At 37.9% G+C, this 23,989-nt stretch overlaps 1 protein-coding gene across 1 annotated transcript in view; it reads right to left on the bottom strand.

Moving 5' to 3' along the window:
• Positions 1-21,955, bottom strand: part of LOC122636620 (titin) — a 41,310-nt gene extending 19,355 nt beyond the window's left edge. The window contains exon 1 of the mRNA XM_043828030.1: positions 21,596-21,955. Within this exon, the coding sequence (XP_043683965.1) occupies positions 21,596-21,654 (59 nt within the window). The 5' untranslated portion in view covers positions 21,655-21,955. The remainder of the gene's footprint in view (positions 1-21,595) is intronic.
• Between the last annotated feature and the right edge of the window lie 2,034 nt (positions 21,956-23,989).

Raw genomic sequence — 23,989 nt, 5'->3', positions numbered from 1 at the left:
AAGAACTGTGTGCTATTAAAGTAGAAAAATAAATTTTATTTTGTTGTGTTGTAAATTTGATAAAAAAGTATACGTAGTTTTGTAGAGTTTGGTAGCAGATTGCGATGATTAGAGAAGCAGATAAAATGTAAAACATGTAGAAATTAGAGTGATCATACGAAAGTTGTACGTTTGTTAAAACTATCAAGTTTTAGCCGCCATTCACCGAAGCTTAAATAGTTTTATAAAAATTAAAGACAATCAGTTTCGGACATTTTAAAAGCAATAAAGCAATTTTGCAAATATTCGTTTGGAAGACAGATAAGAGACTCGTTCAGCCACGTTTCGTTCTACTGGAACTGTCAAGCTGATTTTCTTTGACAGCCGAACGTGCAATAGCTGATGCTTGGGAGTGAGCCAATCGCATACTTTCGCACTTTAACTAAGTAATTCTCGTAAGCGAGCTATGAATTGTGTGAGAATGAATCTTGGAAAATGCTTCGAGGTATGTAGTACGCGTGTCGATGAAGGTGTGAAAATCCGTAACGAGTGCTATCGACGTTTAGAGCGTCCATAAATGATGCGATGCAATTAAATGCGTTTGCATTCGTTCGTGTAAATATGCGTGCATGAAACTCGGCAACTGTGACTTCAGGAAGTGTGGGAATAACAGCTTCTCTGTGTGTAGGCTTTTGACTGTTTTAAAATAATTCTTTCGTATTATTGTAGATATCCGTAAAAAATGAACGCGTTTCAATGATGGTATTAGAATTTTTATGCCTTTTCAAATATCTGCTCTAATACGTAGGTACGTATACAAGGACGCTGAATCATTGCAAAATCGTTTGAGTTCACGGAAGGATTAGACGAGGATAATCATGAAGGAAAAGATGGTGAGAAAACTTTGGTAAATTTGATGCATTTCAACCACGACAACGTACTCAATCAAAGTAATACAGAGATAAAAGAGCGTAGGTAGTTACTTTATGCGACAACTTCTTTTCTCAGTTTGTAACTTCTTCCTTCTTCTCAGCCGACATTTTATTGTAACATAAAGAAGCAGCACAAGACGTCTAAATACTCTAAGCGATTTCTATGTCTTGCGCACGATCGTTAACGATGCCATATTGACGCTTTTCTTACACGCGTGTCTCAGTAAAATCACATTCATCTTTTCTTTTTTTCTTTTTCTTTTTCCAAAAACTAATAAATATGCACAAATATATTAACGCAATAGACATTATTCTTTCAAATAATTTTGAATCGTCGCACTTCTTGTAACGTGCGCGCTTTACCTTATTTTTTACACAGCTTGAACAGCTCTATATATAAACTCCGTAGACCGTGCTGAAAGCTAATCATGGCCTTACGTCATTGCGTATTCACTGTAGAGACTATTGAGAAGCGGAATTCGGTGAATGGATACTCCAGTACACATTGAGTATGCGCATTCGCATGATTGCTTCGTATTCGAATAATCCGAGAAAGGATCGCACTTAGTTTCTTTTTTAGTTTTTTAACTAGCATCGACAATGGATTAATTTTTATTAAGATTCTTCTTTAATACGATTTTTAGATGTAATTTTAGTCATTTCAAATTATTTTAACGTATATCGTACATATATGGCCTTATCGAAAAATTAAGAATAAGAATCTCAAGAATTTCAATCTACGATGAATAAGTTTCTAATTTGATTATTTCAATATTTAGGATGTTTAAAATTTATGATAATTGCATTATCAATACAATGATTAACCAAAATATTGAAAAGAATATTTCTCGTTTTCCTTAATCAATCTATTAACTCTTAAAATTTCTCGTATCTGAATAACAAGCGTTTGATATTGTTTGGCGGAAGGAAGAAGGAGAAAAGAAATGAGAGAGATACAGAAATTATACGAGAAGTCAAACACGATTCGTCGTTTCTCAAATCTGTATAACGGGGCCGATCACTCTCGTAGCATTCCACACGTATTGTCATATCAACGGCAGTAAAAAAAGGCACGGAAGAGTCGTATGAATGGAATAGATGAAAACACATGTCGCGCCCACCTTCTGTTTTTTCCTTTTTTTTTCCTTTCCTATTTCTTTCTCTTTCTCTTCTTTTTTTTTGTTCTTTTTCGATCTATTCTGATTCGTTGCATTACTTTCAATCTTGCTCGCCAGAACCAAATCGCAGTCTGTAATCATTGAACCAAGACTAATTTCACTCGCGCTCTCGATACGCAGGGCACCGTGTCCGTATAAAAGCTGAGACCACGGAATTGCTTTACAAGGAAGAAAAGCAATTTTTTTTCTCTTTGCTATCTAGCGAATAATAGACTATCTTTCTATGCGTTGTAGCTTTTACTAGATTCATTCAATGAATACCTATCTGTTTCTGTCGAACGAGCTATGTTCACCATAATCATCGAAACCGTTAAATGTCTACTTTCTTTCCTTTTTCTCTCTCTTTTCACTATCACCGTACCAATAATTTGTCAATCGATAACAGCTGGTACGTGTCTGGTTCATAGGTTAAACACAATAATTTCGTTTTTCCCCTTCTTCCTCCTTGACAGCTGGCATAGTGATAATTACAGTGACATAAAAATTTCTTTCTTAAAGGCCGATGCTAAAAGACGAGTTGTCTATAGATGCACCCACTGCTTCGACAGAACCAGGCTGCTGCCTGCTCTCAAGTATATTCCGTTAGAGCCCGGAGGCTGCATTCGCTCGCCATTATTGTGGAATGCGGAATATGATTACCCTTCACCTGGGAACTTAAGAGACTTGACGTCGCATTCGTGAGGGCAGTTTTGTCACGACATTGCGGATTAAACACGAAATTCAAAATATGTACTTAGAAATCTTGAAATAGCGAAAATTAATCGAGATTGATTCTAATAATAAGATATGAAATGTATTTTTATCGATTGTACGTAATTATAACATATCTCGTATAAATATCTCAGAGTAATCAGGGTAATCAAATTCAATACATATATAAAAAGACGGAATAAATTATGGACAGTAAATTATTTTATGCATGCACGTTGAAGAGACGCGTTTGAGAGTAATTAACGTCCGTTGTATCGTATATATGCGGATCATATGCAATACTTTGTGCATTCCCGTTTTATTGGTAAGATGTGCTATTATTAAGAGATATATTATAATCAGAAAGTTTCCGATCATTTATAGCAATCATGAGGAACTCTTTGTTTTTCTCCCTTTCTTTCTCTGTCTCTTTTTTTGTATCGTATAAGAATCGTCGAAAAGAGTATCCTAAACGTTGGAGAAACGATTGATGGTCATTGAAGAGTGTCCGTATGTCAGAGCTCGAGTTGGGATCCCGAAAGGGATCTCTAGTGGCATCGTGACGCAATAGAAAACGGTTATTTCCGACAAGATGCGACTCCGAAGAGTTGTCTCCGAGATGCTTTCCGAGCGTTGTCGAGAATGAATAACGGGCCTGTTCGTCTTTCGTAACAGGTGAATCGCAATAGCCATGCTCTGGTACTCACCGCTTCATCTCCTCCTTTTGCGCGGGCTATGTATGTTTCGACGACTAAAACTCGATAATTGACAGCACTTCGTGCGAGGAGATCTCGAGTGCTTCATCTTTCCAGGGATAACAAAGGATACTTCTTTCAAGTGTGTCGCTGACACTTTCGATACGACCCTTGAAACATGCTTTGTTTTTTCTCTCTTTCACTCTTTCTTTCTTTCTCTTTTTCTCTTTCTCTTTCTCTCTCCCTCTCTCTTTCTCTTTCTCTTTTTTTCTCTTTTTTCTTTTAATTATATCTCAGGCTGCATTTGTAGATTCGTACTCTAGGTATTACGTAACTTTTATTTAATCCTACTTGATATTTAATATTAATCCTGATTAATATTTTCTCTTTTAATTATGATTTAGATAGTGATTTGAATTGTATTACAATAATTTCTTTCTATTTCCCTTTTATAATTAATTTTATAATTTTTGTTTTATTTTCTATTCTGTTGTTTCAAATGCCAACCTAGTGAAAAATATTGAAAAATGAAATATGAGACTTTCTACGAGATCGTTATCATAAAATCAAGAAGCGTCTATACGGTAGAGAAATTGTAGGAATATTGCGATCTCGTTATTGTCGAGAGAAGACACTTTGAGTATTGTAAAATGGGCTACTACTTGTATCTGATCGTCCGATGATTCTGAACAAGACGAAGTGAATCGAGTTGAAATGCAAGCTGAGAAAGGTCGAGCCGAAGTTAGCGCGAGTTTCAGATTATGCCAGGATGTAACAGGGTTAAAGATCACGAGATCAATGCGGAGGCGGAGTTGTGGAGGCGGTTAAATGAAGTTATGCAAATTACGAAGAGTAAATGGATAAAGTTCCGTGAGTCTGTTATGACTAACCGAAGAGATCAACCACCGATATTTCTTCCAAGCGTCTGAACCTGGGAACTCTTCCACGGTTAATTATGACAATTAGTGGGTGCTGCTGTTTCTATCTCTGCTTCCTTACTCTCTCTCTCTCTCTCTCTCTCTCTCTCTCTCTCTCTCTCTCTCTCTCTCTCTCTCTCTCTCTCTCTCTCTCTCCCTTTCTCTTTCTCTTTCACACGCGTGCGCGCACACGCACACACGCACTTAGCATACGTAAAGATACGTATATATTTTTCTCTTTCCAAATGCATGAAGTATTTGGCCCTCGGTAAAGGGAAATTCTTGCTCTGTCAGTTTTAAAGACTCTGACTTCCGTGTGACAGAATGCGAACACATTTCTAGACTGGTCCCATTGCTAACTGCGGGATTTGTTAACCGAAAAGCTCGTTACGCGATTGTCAAATAGTGATCGCAATGCGAAAAAAATCTTTTCTTTCTTTTGATTATATCTGTGGAACATTTACTTTTATCAGTGCATATTTTTTATGGCATTGCTTTCAAAGTATATCCGATCAACATTCCCATAAGTAATCAATTCGTTGCTATCGAGTTACACAGCTAAAAATTTAGCATTGCTTGAGCAGATTTTATAAATTTACGAGAAATTCTCAATGAATCTGAAGAACATAGAATACAAGGAGGAAGTAATAAACATCTCTCTCTCTCTCTCTCTCTCTCTCGATAAAGTAGAAATTATTGAAATAAAGTCTGCTGAGACCGATACTATGTTCGAAGTTGTTTTTGTCGATTATAAAGAAGATTAAGAAAGTATCGAATGTTTATTACATTTAATGACCTCTCGGAGCGGCGAGTGCTTTTGGGCATGAACGATAGAACGTGAGGTGGCATCGGAGGCAGTGCCAACGGTGCGCAAGAGGTACTCGGAACAATGGGCTTCGATTACTCAGGGTCCGACGTTCACACGAGAGTTCTCGAGCAACAGGTCGGCAACACGTACATGCTCTCTATTTATAGACCTACCTGAGCTAGAATTACGTGGGTTCCAGGATAAACCGACCGACTCCTCGTATTCCCCTAGATTCGCTTTTTCCTATTTCTTTTTTAGCAAAAAAAAGAAAGAAAGAAAGAAAAAAGAAAATAGAAATACTTTCGAGATTTACCAAGACGAAGAGTCTCGATGTCGTCAATTCGATGGCATCAATGTTCGTTCTCATTTGAAATTAATCTTCGGAACGCGATTCGAGCAGCTACACGATAGTTATCGATTTCTGTGATAAGGCATCGGAATTCATCTTTTACTTCATTATTCTCCCATCGATCTCATTAATCACCGTTTCTTCCTTTGTTCCGGGTTGGCGTTTGAGGAAGCACTTGATCATTTCATATTGGAGTGAGAAAGAAAAGAATTTCCGCGCCAGCTGAATTGTGTAGTAACACTTGCCTCTTGTTGTTCTCTTCCCTTACGATTGAAACGTCCACTCGCTCCGCTGTCGATCGATCCTTCGATCGGATAGCTCGATCGTTCGGTAACATGTAATAACGTGTATTACCGCGACGTGCGGCGATTCTCCTGATATATCGTAATATCTTGTCGAAAGATCTCATCGTATCTTTTCTGTGCGTAGCTTCGTGAGATACACATTTTCTTTTCTCTTTTTTCCTCTTCTGCTTCTCATCTTATCTCATCTCTGTTTTTTTCGTGCGTTTTTAGCGATCTATTTATGTATCTAATTATCTTCACCACTTTCTCAATTTATCTATTCATTTCTTTCTCTTTCTTTCTCAACAGCTTTACATCCGCTTTTATAGATAAGTGTGTATTGGAAATTTTGACCACACGATCACGATAGGGTGTAAGGATCATCATCATTTTATCCTTAATTATAAGCTCACAGTGAACGTTTGCCTTATGGAGTATGCTTTTCTCCATCATACAATTAACCCAATATTATTATCTAGAATATAACCCGACCCTAAGTCGCTTGCATTCTTCGTACTCACCCTACCCGACTGCATATATCTTCCTGTATGTATTAGGAAGAGGGTAATAAATGTGTAATCTTGCCTTCCGTTTTTTGCTTCTCTCTCTTTCTTTCTTTTTTAAATTCATTCGTGTATTCTTTTCAAGTATAAAGAATGCACTAGAATTCTTAACAATTTTGTTCTTTCATAATCCTTTTCGGTCCATTCTATCTTTTACGAAAAAAAAGATATCTTGTTTGATTTTTTATATTCTCTCTCTCTCTCTTTTTCTCCTTTCTTTTTTATATCTTTTGTCATCAGAATATTGTTTTATCCGGGTAGATCCAACAAAGTTCGGAATCGGATAATAAAAAAGGAATTCTTTTTCGTTTGTGCTGCTTTTTTCCACGGTGGCTTTATCCTTGCTCGCCTGCGTTCTTCTCTTCATCTTTCAACTCTTCTTTCTTCTTTCTATCCTCTTTACGTAAGGCGTCCTAAAGGGAGGGTAAACTTTCTGGTTTAAAGTTTCCGTCGAGAGAACTACCAGGCTCGTGTAAACACTTCAGGCTTGGTGTGTTCGCCTTAAGGAATGTACGGACTACTTCACCGGAGCTCGCTGTTTCGATTTTCTTTCTTTGCAATGAAATATTCGAGTTCTCTGAGGGGAAACATGAGATCGTTCGTTTCGATTTTCGTTTAGAAAGAAGGGAAATATAATATTTTGCATGGCAGAAATGCTTGGAATAATAATTATCGAAACAAGAAGATTTCCTCAATGAAAGATCGACTGTTAAGCTACAGGGAAACGAGTTACTATCGCGATCGTTTTGTTTCTTTTTGAAAGCGTTTCTTTTTTTATTGTACCGGTAGATGATAGCAGGGCGTTGTCGATATGTTAAAGCACTCTCACCTATAATCGGAAACTTCGGGCGCGTTCCAGAATCGATCGCTGCCATTCGCAGCGTATATCGCGCATAATAACAGGAAGAGCCGTCGTTCGATCATGATTATTAAAATACGGTACGCTGTAATCTTCAGCCTATTAAAGGCCATCAATTATACGTGGCCCGTCTCACAGTGGGCAGCATCTTCGAACTGAATCTCGTCTGCGAAGTGCATAATTTAGGATGCGGCCACTGCCATCACGCTCGATAATGGTCGACGGGATGTTCGAACGAATCGATACGCTTCTCGGAAGGGTCGACGGTTTAAGGAGAGTGGAGTCGCTCTCGAAGAATTTCGATGAAGTTCGAGATCCTTGATTAGAATTTCTTTGTTTTTTTCTTTTGCATAGCTTGTATTCGCGTTTTCTCTTTAGGAGATGACCCTCTTCTCGTTTTCCTTTTTTTTTCTTTTGCGGACATGCGTTTGATCAAGGGCCACAAAAGATTAGAGGGTCGATCTTTCTTTCTCGAGAAGCTAGATCTTCGTTTTATGTTAATGTCTGTACTTTCTGTTTTCTTTCTATATATAACGCCAGAATTCGAAATGTTAATAAAATCATTTGAACACGTCATCCGTCGATCGTTGCATTTCGAACGAAAAGTAATTCGTCCTGGCAATGGACGTGTGCAAGTATCCGGACATTAGGAGTTGGATCGGGTCAAGATTTTTTTTTGTAATCCGATCGGGTTCCTGAAAGTATTATATTTCGACTCTGAGGAATCCGAATTACATTGTGGGATTACCTTAAAATGCGTAGTTAACAACATTCTTTTTATCAATATATCACTATTGATAGTAATATCAAACTTTTTTCGTAAAATAACGTACCTCGATATAAAATAATGCATAAACATTACTTTTAATTTAATGAAATTAGTTTCGAAACGCCATTCGGATTCTCGAAATTTTTGGGAATTCTGACATCCTCGAATTTCGAGATACTTTAGAGCCCAATTTTACCCGATCCGATCTCTTTCCGATTCGTTTGGAGCATTGGGTTCTCGACATTTTCGGATTCTCTCATATCTCTCCCTAGTGATCGTTTTTATTGCTTTGCTCGATTAATCGTCGAGAAATTGCGAAAACGCATGTCGTTTTCGGAGGAGTGCATATAGAAACAATAGATGATATTACCAGCAACAATGAAAATCAATCTGTTTCCTATAATAGGTACCTACGTTGGCATAAGAACTCGATGTATCGGATATACGGTACTTTGTGGCTCGAACTTGTTCGTTTTTTTTTCTATTTTACGAGTATGACCTTGCTAAGGGAAGTTGTGCGAAGCGAGTGCTCTCTTGACGCGATAACCTTATTGTACCTTGTTTCAGCCACTTGTCTGTTTCACCACCTTGTCTCACCCACTTTTACTACAGCATTTGTCATTTTTATTACATCTTCTATTGTTAATTCTAAATTAGCTCATGATGACATTTGATTGTAACAATTAGAAAAAATCTTAAATCTTTTATATGTTTTTCTGTATATATGACTTTTTAATTACATTTGTTCCAATTGGGCTCACTTAGCATCGTTATAAAGGTTAAAATAAACGATCTCTCTATCTTATTCTTTCAAATAATCAAAGGTAAAATTTTTCGATTATACTCGTGCGAAAAGGCATCGTTTTTCCATGGAGTTTTATCGATCTCTTGTGTGCACCACGAGTTGAATGAACGCCAAGCAGAAACAGAAAGAGAAAGCAGGAGCGAAGAAAATTATCCGTTACGAAGGGAGTAGCAATCAGCAGCATCAACACCAACACCGAGACCAGTAATTAATTATCATGCAAAGTAGTGGTATCAGCATTTTTCGTCCTTTAAAAGTGCTCGTAAGCGAGCATCGATTCGTGTAGTGACGGCAGCATATTAGCGGTGTATTGCCGACATGTTTCTACTATCCTTTTGCTCACATTCTTTTACATTGAATGTTCGTTAGCTTAACGTGCTTGTATCACTAGATTACTTGTCGATTCATAGTGTAACGCGACTGTATTTCTTCTAACGAGTTTTTTTGCAGCGATGTCTCCAACTCACCTTGTGACTGGTGGCTTTTCCATCAGACAAATTCGTTAGATTCTTCGTTAGATTCTTCGTTAAGATTCTTGATTTAAAGCGGGATGGATTAGAAGGATTATCCGACAGAAAAATTCTATAATCTTTTGTTCATGACGTGCTATTGTATTAGGTCCTATTTACGTTCTAGGTTTTCATTATTCTCCATATTATTAATTGATTTTATGATAATGGTAAATCGTTTTGTTTTCATATATGTATTATTATATCATATTAATCATATATCTTATTTTTTTCTATTCGAGTTATTTAAACAGTCAAAATATTATGTAATACTGTAAAGAAATGAAATTCAAAATTTAAACGATTAATTTTCTGAATGTAGGAATAAGAAAAATCATAGAGTCTATGAGTCGACAAAATATTTTCAGAAAAGATCTTCCTAAGAAGCAGCAAATTTTTCGAAGAACAAATGCAGAACACATAAGCTAGGAATACATAAATATTCAGCAAAAGCGGAATGTCGATTGTTCGTACGGTGTGTAAGTACGAAAGATTACAGAGCGTGTATAAGAATCTCTTAACGCCCCGAGTGGAGCTAGTAAGAAGGTGATAAAGATCTGTCGAAGAAGAAGAAGAAGAAGAAGAAGAAGAGAAAACTGATAAACACGTGCAAAATAGCAATAGGAGGATTATATTGGCAGCAACTTTGTAGTAATGGCTACGATCGAACACAGGAAACGTCGGTTACATATTTTTTCGATTTTTGTTGCTTTTTCGTTCATAAGCGTAATAGTAAATGATAAGTCAACAGAGGAAGATCAACGAATTTCTATTTCAAAGCGTATAACGACAAAGATGGTGATTGCAAAAATAACGAAAAAAAATCGGAGAAATTAGTAATTCACCATTTTTTTTTTTATATCTCTTCTCTTCTCCTGCTAGAAAACGTTTTCTTTTCTTTCGAGATTCTAAGATATATTCGTAGCAAATAAGAGTCTATAATGCCATGTTAATAACATTTCGTCCTAATCTCTTTCGAGAACTCTGTTAGTAAGGTTAACGAGCCGAATTTGTTCTAAATGTCATAAGTCAGATTTTAGAACTTATATGGGTATATTTTCATTATATAGGTATATTTCATGTCTGGGTATCGTGTAATATCAGGCGATAGCGTGAAAATAGAGATCGCCACATATTTATCGTCTTTATTTTTTTCTCTTACTCCTTTAGTATTCGATTGTACAGCTGAGTACAGTTAATTGTTTCCTTTAGCAGGGAAAGAATCGGTAGTATCTTTGCGTGGCTTGGACAATCTGGTTGGAAATATATTGAAATGTTCGGAGTAAGTATGATGTGGTTTATTCTATAAAGATTTCGAAGAATATTCTGCAAATATGACGGAAGACGAAATATTGTGTAGAAAGAGAATGTAGGAGAAGAATATTTAAGAATATTTAAGATCTAATACATTAATAAAATAATTGTCTGCGACTAGGTATGTACTTACATATATGTGAGAGTTCGATTGATTAGAAAATGTTAATGATAGAAGGATCGCAATCATCTTTTAATAGGAAAGTTGTCGAAAAGATACATGCGCCGAAAGGGAAGTTTTCTTTCGTTCCCCTTCAAGGTTGTGTATTTACACATCTCGGAGAAAGTCTCAAAGTTGGTGGTGTGTCATGAACGCGCATGCATGCAGTAATGTTATTTACCCTACGTTTACACGGAAAACCTGAAATAGTAAGTTTGCTTTGGGCGCGGTATCCCTTGGCGGCTCGCTACTCTCTTCTCCTTTCTCATTTTATTCTTCGACTCACATTCTCCTCGACATATACGTATCCTTACGACGGATCCTCTTTCTTCAACTCATCTTTGTGAGCCACTTAGCGAGGAATCGTGTAGTGCAAACATGGGCTTCTTGGACTCGTAAGAAAGGTTTTCTCGATTTTACGTGGGAAAAGGCTACATCCAAGCGTTTAGTAAGATTCTTTTATTTTCTTCGAGTACACATTGGCTTCTCGGAAAATGACTACCTTGGCAAAGAATTATTTAAAAATCCGTCTGATATATGAGACTAGAAGCAATAGACAAAGTAGAATATAATAGAATAGAATAGAGAGAGACAGAGAGAGAGAGAGAGAGAGAGAGAGAGAGAGAGAGAGAGAGAGAGAGAGAGAGAGAGAGAGAGAGACACGACGTCGTTTTCCACGCACGATTCTTCGTAAGGTCGAGGTGAAGGGACCTTAATGATTGTATATCAAGAGACGAATACGGAGTTTAAAGGAACGGCGGATCTTGTTCTCTCCCTAGAAGAAAGCATGCGCACCTGTATCGACCTTTACCGAAGTAACGCGGCTCGATTCCTTACAGAGACATGATGCTCTTTTTACTCAAGGTTTTCAGATCAACGCGACATCTTGACTAGGAAACCAGTATAAGGAAGGATAAGGCTGATAGTTGGAAGAGCTCCTGAGAAGCAGCTATGATGAACGTAAACGTGATTCCATGGAATTAAATACGAGATTCGAATTCAGTACTTCTCTACGAGCGTTACGGTATCTTGCTTAGTCGAGAAGGGTATTCACTAATTTTTCCAGTTTCACTTGAAAAATAATAATTCATTTGACGACACAAAGTGAATGATGCCATATCGCAAAAGGATTATAGATATATGATCATGTTTAGTAGGTTGGCATATTTAGGATGATTCTCGTTTAGTTGTTTTAAACATCAATCTATGATGATGACTATGTTACTTTAAAGAATATAATATATGTAGGGACAAGATAATTGAATTCCTGGTATTACAAGGAACGAGCGATTAAAATTGAAACGAACGAGCCGATCATAAGAATAGGCATCCACTGAAATCGGTCATCCGGGAGAGGGAGAGAGAGAGAGAGAGAGAAATTCAGTGGTAGCATCCGCATCGCATAATAAAATGCTCGAACGACGGAGTCTGCCTCGGTCCCCTTCGTTCCGTCATACATCCGGCTCTGGATTGGTAGAGCCGAATAATAATTCTGCAATGTTTCGATCTGCCTGGCAACGAAGCAGGAGATAAAGAGAGAGAGAGAGAGAGAGAGAGAGAGAGAAAGAGAGAGAGAGAGATGGTGAGGACGTTGCTAACATGTCGGCGAGAAATAATAAAGAGTAAATAGAGTAGAACGGGTTCGATCGTGCCGTAGCCACACAACGACATCTAGAGATTGTTCTGGTGGTGAGCCAGGTGCTAGGCCACCCTCGCATATCCCTATAAATAGCACATCGAGAAAAGAGGTGTCTCGTTCTCGTCGTCTATCTTTTACTACGACGACGAAGAAAGAAGAACAGTATCGAATACGATCGAGTTGCTTCTGGTCGCGAAGAGATACAAGCTATCGGCTTCGGGATGGCGAACCGGATGCGAGAGAGTTTGCAACTTCGAAGAGCACTTCTACCACCCAGAGTAAAATGAGAGAGGGAGACACACAGAGAGAGAGAGAGAGAGAGAGAGAGAGAGAGAGAGAGAGAGAGAGAGAGAGAGAGAGAGAGCTAGTCCTACTACCCTCTTCGTGTAAGACGAGAGATACAATCTCTCGACCGACTTCTGACTCGAAGGCGCAGGTTTGTTCTATTCTCCACGACAAGACCTGCCGACGACGTTTAAGCGCTGTCAGCCTTGAAACGATGTTAATCGCTCGCGCGAACACCCACGTTACGAGACGTCGTTAACCCTCCGACGAAGCGCTGTCCGTGCGACGATGTCTCTTTTTGCTCGAGAACTCCATGAACGATTCTCTTTTCTTTTTTTTTTCTTTTATCTCCTTTTTCTCTATCTTCTCTTGATCGAGGTCATTGCATGATCGAAAAGAACAAGAAAAGAACGAGCAATCTCAATCAAAGTATCTCTTTGCTTAGCTTTGCTAAACTTTAGCATTTCTTTCTTTAGATTCTGTTCTCGTTATCGGGGGGAAGGTTTTGATAATAAAAATTTTAGAGAGAAAGAAAAAGAGAAGAAGAGAGAAGGGGAATGCTTCTCGATGAAAACTTTCGATAACACTTGCTGCTATTGTAATTCTAAAGGTATTTGTCGAAAGTTCACAGCAGCGTTAATAAGAAAAGAGGAAATAGCAGAATAAAGGAGATAAAGGAAAATGCTGAAATAAAAAAGGAAAAAAGGAGACAGTTTGTAACTACTCGAGATGGAGCAGTCATGAAAAGGATCCATACTCTGTTACTATCTTATTACGAGCATCCGCAAATGGTCTTCATCGAGGTAAGAGAGCGTATTCTAGCAGGGCTGATATTTCCTCTTCCATACTTTCTGTTTTCTTGTATTTTTTTTATTTTTCTTTTTTTGTTTTTGCAGTTATGTCCTCGAAGTTGATGGCTGTGAAGAGTGCGAAGCAACGGTATTTGGCGTGGAGGTGGCGGTGGAGGATGTTATTAATCTCGGAATAGACGTCATGCGCGATCGAGGACGATCATGGCTCTCGGCGTAGCTCATGAGGATAAATGGATAGTAGAGGAAGACAGAGAGGGAGAGAAAGGAAGAGGAAGAGGAAGAGGAAGGCTCGAGAATATGAGGCTCGAGAAAGTGAGGGTGGAGGGAGAAGAACATCGATGTTTTCGAGAGTTCATTCTTCATGGTCGAGCGACTTTTTCGTATATACCCAATGCCGGACGATTAACGATCACGCTCGGCGTCGCGCTCGTTAAGCGACAGTTTCTTTTACTTTTGTGCTCGATACGCAGAAGGCGAGAGAGATCATCCCTCCTCATGTCGAAGACGAATGGTCGTATCCACTACCTCTGCCTGCTCCATTATCACAGCATACGATGACAACGACGACGACTAGTTTGACCTTTCGGATGTACTAATGCGTTCATGGATCGAATTTATATGCTTTTTCGACTCATTAAGTTATCTAATCATGATTCCTTAGCGCGAATCCCTTAATGAGAACAAATTATTTTCTTTTGGAAAGTTTCATGACTTTGTGAGACCGTGAACAAAAATATAGGTATGTACGTAGTTAGGGATGTACCTTCTTGAGGATAGCAAAGGAAATAAGATAATATCCCATCTGAGTATGGAAGGTAGTGAATGCCGAGGTCTACTATTCTTTTACATAATTCCTGATTATCTTGCATTGCCACGATATTTTTTATTTCTCCTTTTCAGTTCCCTTTGTGTTCGCATAATTGTGTGAAAATCATACGGAAAGAACAATTGTAGGAAGTCGCGATGGTAGAAGGGTATATCGGTAAACTTTGAATCCTTCAGAGAGTTTTCTTTGGTCATTCTCGTTAGTTTCATCTATCGTTGTTCTGCTCCACTTTCCTCTATCATTCTCTTTTTAAAACCGATGATAATAATGAGACGGATGGATGCATAGAATTTCATTTTAAGACTTGTTTTATCCTTGCTTTTTGTTCATATTTTTTGCATAAAATGTTACTTTATCAAGTATGCTTATGTTTTGTTAACTTTAAATTTACTACATTTAACACATTTAGAATTCGACTCTGATGTAATAAACATTCATGTTCTTTTTTTTCTCGAATAGAAATCAAGAGGTTTAAAAGAAGAAAAGTAATGCTAAAAATATGAGGTCGACCTGTCGTGATAATTATCGTTCGTATAATCTAACGAAGAAATAATCTAAAGAATAACCTAATGAAAAATGTTGTATGCGAAAAATGAAAATGTTGTAAAATGTGGCTAGAAAATTTATCGTTATGACAACACAATTATCGATGGAAATTAATTCGCGATCAGAACAATGTTTCTCTCTCTCTCTCTATTTATCTATCTATCTATCTATCTATCCATCTATCTCTTGAAGATTCTTGGTCATCTGTTTGATCGATTTTCTAAAAAGATTGCATAATCTATGATTTCATCGTTAACACTTCTTCGCGATATGCTATATCGTGAAAGGAATGTGTTTGAACAAGAGGATTGCTCTGGAAAACGTATTTTGATCTCATGATAATGATTTTGTTAAATAAAAAGTAGAAGATTATATCGTATGATTTCGAGATCGAGAGAGAGAGAGAGAGAGAGAGAATGCTTGTGTCGGATAGTAATGCCATGTGAATTTTACTCGATACAATACAATCGCTTCTATGTCGTGAATTTAGTTTACTATTGTCGTTTTTTAACACTCCAAGCACAAAATGGAAAGTTTATAATTGAAATGAAAATAAAAGAAAATTTATTAACTAATCTTTTTCTTTATAATTTTTATCTCATATTCATAAAAAATATTTTAAGGTTGTTATTCTATACAGTGTCGACCCTTTGACGAGAACTGATCGTTGATAGTATTCGGTAGTTTGGAACCTCGAATTCATGGACGCGTAGTGAGATTTTCTGTAGCGAGATTTCGTCGAAAGGTTCGATCGAAGGATATTCTTATTACATACACCGGATGCTATTTTTTAAAAACCGATAGGAGAAGCGGTCAGGATCGATCGATTTGATATATTTATGGTACGACATATTAAATCATCTCTCATTCAAAGATATTTCTATTCGGCGATAGGACGTCATAAAAAAAGTTCGTGAATAAATGTTATGACGTCAGTTTATTGCACGATAGTCTGAAATCAAAATAACAAAAAACAAAAAAAGAAATGTCGAAGGAAGAAAAAAGTAACATCGACCACTGCCAGTGTCTAGATCACGAACTCGAATACCGTACAAAAGCGTTTTCGCATCAACTCCGAGCGCTCTTTATTGCCCTTCTCCACTTCTTCGTAATGTGTACGCGCGATCGTACTCAATTCCACCTTCCTTCGTGACTTCGACTTACGGTACTTGCTTTCCCAGAAGTTTGCTACGCATACCATACAAAATCCCCTACCAACTCGTTCCCTTTCATTAACAACTATAACAGGATGCCTTTCTTCGTGAATCTACTAAATATGGTATATCTAGAACTTCTTGGCTAGCTAAAGCTAGAATAGTAAAAAAAAAAAAAATAAGAAAAAGAAAAACAAAGCCTTCGCTCGGTTCAAGAAAAATAGAAATTTTGCGGCTGCGTGTACCGAAGGTGATTCGACTTTGTGTTATGCTCGGCTACTCTACACTCGCGATTTTATCGACTATATCCGTGTCTTCCCGTACCGTGGAACGACCATGCAGTAATTAAGCGCGATTCTTCGCTTGATTACGCGGAATCCGTTCAAACGATATGTATGTATGTATTATACATTATACATTTCTTTGTACCTCATGGGAAGCTCAGAGGAACAAGAAGCTGAGAAAAATGTGTACGAGAGAAGAGAAACGGTGTAGGATAACCTGTGTCACCAATTGGTCGTAAATAACGATTCTCTCTCTCTCTCTCTCTCCCTCTCTCTCTCTCTTTGATTTCTGGTAAAACCATTTGAAATATGTATTTCGTTATTACGAAAGTAGGCTAATAGAGCAAGTTCGCTAGACTCACTGGACTACATTTTTTTATGTTTAGACAAGAACAAAATTGTCCCTAAAATGTTTTAGTCCATTAGTTGACCGGCTAACCGAATTCGGTGAGTACGGTAAGCAAGGTCAGGGTTATGATCCATTTATAGAGTCTCATGTACATACGTGGAAGAACGTGAAAAAGATACATCTTCGGATCAGCTTCGGATCACCGAAATCGATAACCTTGTACACGTGAAACGGATCGCCGTGAGAGATCAAAGAGATGGACCGACTATAGGAGTTTATTAATGTTCTTAAAAGCATTCGGCGTGAGTTCGTGCAGTTACGTGCAAGGGATCTCAAGCCGGCCGCGTGGCAAACAAACGTACGGAATCATACGACATTGAAATTCCCTCCAATCCCTTCAAAGCGAGTAGCCGATTTTTATCGAATACATGACCGGTTACCGGGCGAAGAGCTCATAAACCTCATTCGACATCGATGCATGGGCAGGCATGCGAGGAATACGAATGGTATCGCACTTTCCAGAAGAAAAGAGTGAGCGAGTAAATTCTTTTCATATGGGTTTGTCTTTCGTCGGTAATGTCATTTGATATAATGCGAATAACGAGTAATTAGCATGAACGAAAGAATTACTTTTCGATTTACTTACGATACATTTGTATCTAACTCCTTGTATTTCTTCTCGAAATATATCGATAAAATACCATCTAACGGACCGAATTATGTTATTGAAAGAAATGTCAAGGCAGTTATCGATGTGATATCATTAGCGAGTAGGAAAAAATATAATTGACGTCATATTTTTGGTGACAATTATGTTGAATCACCGTGTGGAATAAGTTAATAAATTATCTTCGATTTATCATCGGTAATGCATTTTAGAGGAGGAACATGTCTCTAAGAAATGTCTGTACGAAAAAAATATATTCTTTTAATCTTAGGGAACCCCGAGAAAAATAATCTTATTTTAAATCCAACTTAATTGCACGTTTAATTACAAAATAAATGATAAAAATTATTCAATTGCCTCAAATGAGCATATTTTACTATAACGGCAAAATTTGATAATCATACCAGAAACGTCAAAAATTTCAGTCATCATCTATGATCTGTTAAAAAAGATTCACGAGCGAAGAGCTAAATAAACGTCATTGAAGCGGATTATATTTGTCGTGCAAATTGTGTGTCCGTTAATCATGATTCACTGTAATTTTTACATGAGAAAGGGTTCAGTTATAATGTCAAAAATAGAAAAATATCGCGACTAGAAAATTCTTGAATTTGTAGTAGGAATTTTGAACATCTTTTTACCTTCCTATTTCCAACTTGCTTGAAATAAAAATTCAACTATTAGCCACGTTTTAAGTTTTACACTATCTAACGGTATTTCGCTAATTTCTTATTAATAAATTCACGCGAACCTTTGCTTTACGCGGAACTATTTTTCCCCTGTTGAAAAAAAAAACGTTTTTACCAGTCGCTATGCCACTCTCTCCATCTCTTTTACTCGTATATCTCGTCTCGGGTCAACGTCCGTTTCGTCAAAGAAATTTCGTCGTGGGGACGCGACCGGTTCATTAGTATTCACGCTTCGTAATTCCGGAGCGTATCCAAATTTTGCAATGATCGCCACGAAGCATGTCCGTGATTTCGTGAGAGCGCTGTACCAATTTTTGTAAATGAAGATATTTTGAGAGAAAACATAGAAAACGAAGGAAAAGCATAGTATATCTTGACGAATACAATTTTAATATTTTAGAATGATAGAGATAAAACAAAAAGGGGATATCTATACTTAGAAAAATGTAGGTTTCACGGATCGTTGAATGAGGACAATGAATTCGATGTTTTCCGATGAACGACATTGAATTCTCGGTTCTTTTAAAAAGAACATCCGATATTTTACGATGGGCAATGACGACGATCGATAGATCGAACGCCTCGATAGACATAGAACAGTTTGATTGCTTTGAGAATTATGTGATCAGGCGACCATCCGTCAGCCTCAAACGATCACAGTATCGTCCTTTCTTCCTGTGCATAACGTCTTTTTTGAAGACGACGAACGGACAAGTGTCAGCATCATCTCATTCTGCCTGTCTCTCTTCCGCCCTTTATGGTTTTTAGCATTCGGTACGGTTGTAAGAGCACACTTACTATGTTTCACTTACTCTTATCTATATGTACATTCTACACGATCGAAACGTTCACCCGAGCGAAGATCGACCTGTTCATAATTTCATAAAATATCTATGTTTTCTTTATGCAAGGTATTATAGTTTAACGGTGTTTTCACTTCGTTAATTTGCTTGTCGATAAATATTGTAAAAATTTATGACTATGGACACACTAGAATAGAGGAAAAAGTGAGAATGAAAAAGTACGCGTCGAAGATCGATCGAAAGTTCTTGGTACTTTTATCAGGGATTTTTGTTTTATTATTACAATATAAATGAAATCGATTTTATTTTTCTTTTCATTTGAGCACGATGTCTTTCTCTCCCTCTCCCCCTCCTCTCTCTCTCTCTCTCTCTCTCTCTCTCTCTCTCTCTCTCTCTCTCTCTCTCTCTCTCGATCCTCGGAAGGACCACGTTAGACCTCGATTTGCTACGGTTATTGCCCCTCTTGGATCGCGTGAGCATAATCGCTTCTTACTTACACCCCATTACTTCATTTTATTTTCATCGCTGCACCTAACGAGCAGTAGAACCGGAATCGGTGCTGCCCATCCACGATACGGGCAAAAGGCGGTCTCGGTAATTAGCTTTTGATAATTAGTTATTAGTCATTGATCACGTAAGAAGCATTCTGCCTTAGACGTACTTTGCGTTCTTAATGTGGATCTTTCGTTAACGAGTTTCACGAACGCTTTGAATTTTTGGTCGTTTTTACTTTCATAGACTCTATTATATAACGATCACTATTAATTATCTATTAGCGTTATAAGAAATAAATATAGGAATTTACTATTTTAGGCTGAAGTATGCAAATAATATTTTAGAATAAATTATTTTATAAAAATTTACGAATAAAAGGATAGTGCAATAGTAATTCCCGTTTAAAATAATGATAATTATGATGGATCTTAGTGCGAATAGAGAAAGTCGTGTAAAGACGAGTATTTCATGTTATTTGATCATAGATTATTAGAGATCATAGACTATTACAGATCTCGTTTCTTTCGAACGTTAGAGACTGATATCGTATAGAGTAGCGTCACTTCTTCGATAGAATAGATCATTTATCAGATCGATTTCTATAGATTGTAAAAAAGAAAGGTTTTTGCATAGAATAATGAAAGATCGTCGCCGGTAAATCAGTACAATAGAAGTTGTTTTATCTTATCATTCCTTTTATTGACTTCAATTGTTTTTCAAGTCGAATCAATTGTTTAGATTAGTAATCTATTTGAAATTTAATTATTTTAAATGTATTTTTGTAAATACGGTGATAAACATTTTTTCCTCTAGCTTGGGTAGAACATTATAAATACTTTATAAATACTTTATAAATATCTTTATAAATACTTTTAAAATACTTATGCTAGTATTTTATCTTATTATTGTCAAGTCAGATAATATCCATAAATAAATACAAGACGAGATATCATGCAAAATTTTACGATGTATCGTATGTGTTAGCTTCGTTATATTCGTCGTCGTCGTCGTCTACTCATGGCATTAAAAGAATTCGATCCACCGCAGGAATTCTTTTTATTCACGCGCGTTTCTCTCCATCATCGTCGGAAGAGAAGCTAAAGCAGTCCAGGCCGACGGATACAAAGGGGTCTGTAGGACCCCATAGATTCTTCTAGTTTACATTTTTCGTTTCTGTTACCACGTCGCTTGGCAGCGGACAGGATCTATTATGTCGATCCCTGAAATTTTTTTAACTCATTATGCTAGAATAGGATCCCTGTTTGAAATTTTTGTCGAAGGTCGTCACGCGAACAAGCCGATAGACTTTGAGATCGAATCGAATCCTCGATAAAATAAGATTGAAATTTTCTTTCTTTCTCGTTCGATCTAATCTTTTTGTAAAAAAAAAGAAAGGAGAAGAAAAAGAAAAATATAAACAAATCATGGATGACATTGTAAAAGTAATCAAGAAAAAAATGTCGTTGGAAAGTGAATGTCGTCGAATTTGTCTTCTAAGTCTACTCGTTATGAGAGGAAGGAGACATTTGGTATTCGTGCGCTGATTGTATTCGATTCGATATTCAGATACTATTTTCTAATTGTAAGAGGCGTTCGTGCACGTTCGACTATCCTTCACGGACTACGATTCGACAGGCATACATATTGTATACCGGTTTGAATCATTTAGATATCTTTTAGATTTCATTCCGTGTTATCAAGTCAAAAAAGACTTACAAGTTCCCAGGAGAATCCGCGACTTGTACATTCTCGGAACTCGACTATATTGCGGTAAATCTCGATCGCGAATTCCCCGAAAAAAATATCCAAATAAAGAATGCTGTGTATATATGGCTCTCGAGGTTCGTAGTTTTGCGATACGCAATAACTCACTTTCTACTTTGATCGAGCATCTTCCTTCAAGGTAGTATTCACACAACCTAGGTACATTGAATTTCGTTGTGCCTCACTTGTGGCTTTCACGAAAGGAACTCTCGTACATCTCCGCTAAGATCATTCCAGCGCCCCATAAGTGTTTCAACGCACATGAGAAATCCAATCCGTAAGAAAGTCCACGAAGAGAACGAGAAAGAAACGGACGACGACGATGAATACAAACGATCACTGATCTTGATCACTCGCTGTCACCAATACGATAAGACTCAACTCATCGACGGTGATTGACGCGGGCTCACTTTTGCATTCTCTGTTTATCGAAACTTTCACTAATTATTTCCCACGTTATTGCGGACTTACCTATCGAGGACGGTCGTGGAAATTCTTCGAAGGAGATTCTTACGAGATGCGGCGGTCATTCGAAGGTGCTACGTCTTCCTCTCTCACTCGAGGCACGATATCTTGAAATTTCGCGCGAAGATTGAACTTTTGAAGAATACTTTTGCGCGTATTGCCAATCAACTTACCCTATTTCTTACTTCTCTCTTTTTTTTTTCAAATAAGAAAGAAACGACTAAGTATATAAAGTGGCACGAACGACGGTGAGTGATTGTTGTTTCAAGGGGCCGACCGAAACACTCTCGCACCCTTCGGCGAATTGGTACGAGACAGAAGGCCTACTCACTAACGCTCTCTCTCTCCCCCCCTCTCTCTCTCTCTTTCTTTCTTTTTCTCTCTCACTCTTCCTCTCTCATGCACACACGCATTCTCTCTCTCTCTCTCTCTCTCTCTCTCTCTCTCTGTCTGTCTCTCTCTCTTTATTCTGTCTCCTCAAAATCACCGCGACACCGCACCGAACAGAAGTGAACTACTCGTGCGCCGCCGGTTCACGGTACCTTAAATACCTTGGCAGCCATGCCGCCACCGCCGCAGCCGCCACCACCGCCGCAGCCGTCGCCGCCGTTGAGAATCGTGCGGCCCCTACCTTCAAAGCCGCCCCACGTCGCATACCCGGATTGGCGGGGGAGCAGGAACGATGCTCGCTGTACTTGCCGGATACAGGAGAGCATCCTCCGCCACTTCTTCCCTCCCCTTCTGCCCCATCTGCCACCTCTTCCTCCTCCTCCTACTCATCCTCCTTCTCCTCCATTTCCAGCGTTTATTCGCCTCTCTCCTACTCCAGCATCGAGGTATAATGGCCTCTCGCTCTCTTTCTACGTGCTCCGCACGCACACACAACGGTGGCAGTTGCATGAAAAAAGGAGATGTCCCGATACTCGAGCAATTCTTTCCATTTCATTCCTATCTTTGTGCACGTTTGTAACCAAGTTCATAAGTTGATCTCCATCGATTTTGGTTATGTATCTTCTCATTTCCTCCTTTTGCTTCTCTTTGCGTGCATTTGGATATATCGTTGAATATCGGGTCAGTTTATATTTTGTAGATCGTGAATCGTAGGAGCTTTAATTTGATTATTGTAAAATTAGAAGAATAGAAGGAAAAGAAGAATGAAACAGAAAAATAAAAAGCGGAAAGTCATTTTACAAATATCATGATAAAGAGGAATGGCGCCAAGGGTTTACTTCTGTTTCTGCGCATGCGCGTTTTCACGAAACACGGACTCTCATTTGCACTTCGCGACCCGTTCTGTGTGAAGCGCCGCTCTGACGTAGTGTTGATTTTTAAAGACACACTGCTGTCCTCTTTCTCGGCAATATCACTCATCGCCCATAGAATTTCAAGCGCTCGCGGATGGCAGCGATGCGTTAATCGCGCGTTCCGCTCTTTTCTACGAGTGTGTCCCTGCAGGTTTACACACGTGCTTTCGAGTGGCTCGTGCATATTTACTCGAGTAGCATTTTCCTATGACTGTTCCTATGTTGCTTTTCATAATTAGCGACTGGTGTTCTACGCATGACAAAGAGGGACACCCTCCATTGAATGGTTAAAGTAAACGAGATCAAAGCTTTTCCCTCTGCCTCTCTCGTATGTATTATCTCCATGATGTCGAAGAACCCATCTTTTCCATTTTGAAAGATGCAAAAGATGTCAACAACGTACATACATACGAGTTCTATCTCGTCTTCAATTGCGTGTTCAGGAGGAAAAATTTCATATATTTTTTTCTCAAATTTTTTGTAGGTACATCATTATTCTATTTGCATACATACCTACATCCCGCTCATGAACATTTATCACGTGTATTTCGTCTAATAATCTCATCCATACCGATTACAACAGTGTTCGTTGAAATCGCACAGATTCCAAGAAGTACGCTTTGAAATTGTGTTAAGGTTTATCCGGGATTTTGTATCCGAACGTAAACCGTAAGGATTGGTCAATGCTATTGGAAATTCAGCTTGCTCACTCACTATCAGCCGGCCTATTTGGGAACGGCCGAGAGAATGAACATTCAAAATTATACGCGACTTTTATTCCAAGAACATCGATTCAAAAAAACAGATTTTTCCTTAATTATTTCTCTATTTCATTTTTTTCTCTCTTTCTTTTAATATTTCGTGAATTTTTCGTAAATTGTATCATTTATCTGAAGTTGTATCATCCATTTCTTAGAAACGTCGTCGTACAAGTTTATATTTACATTTGTTTTCTTTCGAATTTACGTTACTTTAGAATTGGTAATTAAAGATCATTTAATTAAAAGATCATTAATTTCATCGGTCGGCTAATGACTTATATACTTAAAATCTCAATATTTTCTTTTTTCATATCGTTACTTAGCATGATTGAAAA

The sequence above is a fragment of the Vespula pensylvanica genome, chromosome 1 (assembly GCF_014466175.1).
Source record: "Vespula pensylvanica isolate Volc-1 chromosome 1, ASM1446617v1, whole genome shotgun sequence".
In the NCBI taxonomy this organism is placed as follows: Eukaryota; Metazoa; Arthropoda; class Insecta; order Hymenoptera; family Vespidae; genus Vespula; species Vespula pensylvanica.
The sequence above is the reverse complement of the archived record's forward strand: the minus strand, read 5'-3'. Positions and strand labels throughout refer to the sequence as shown.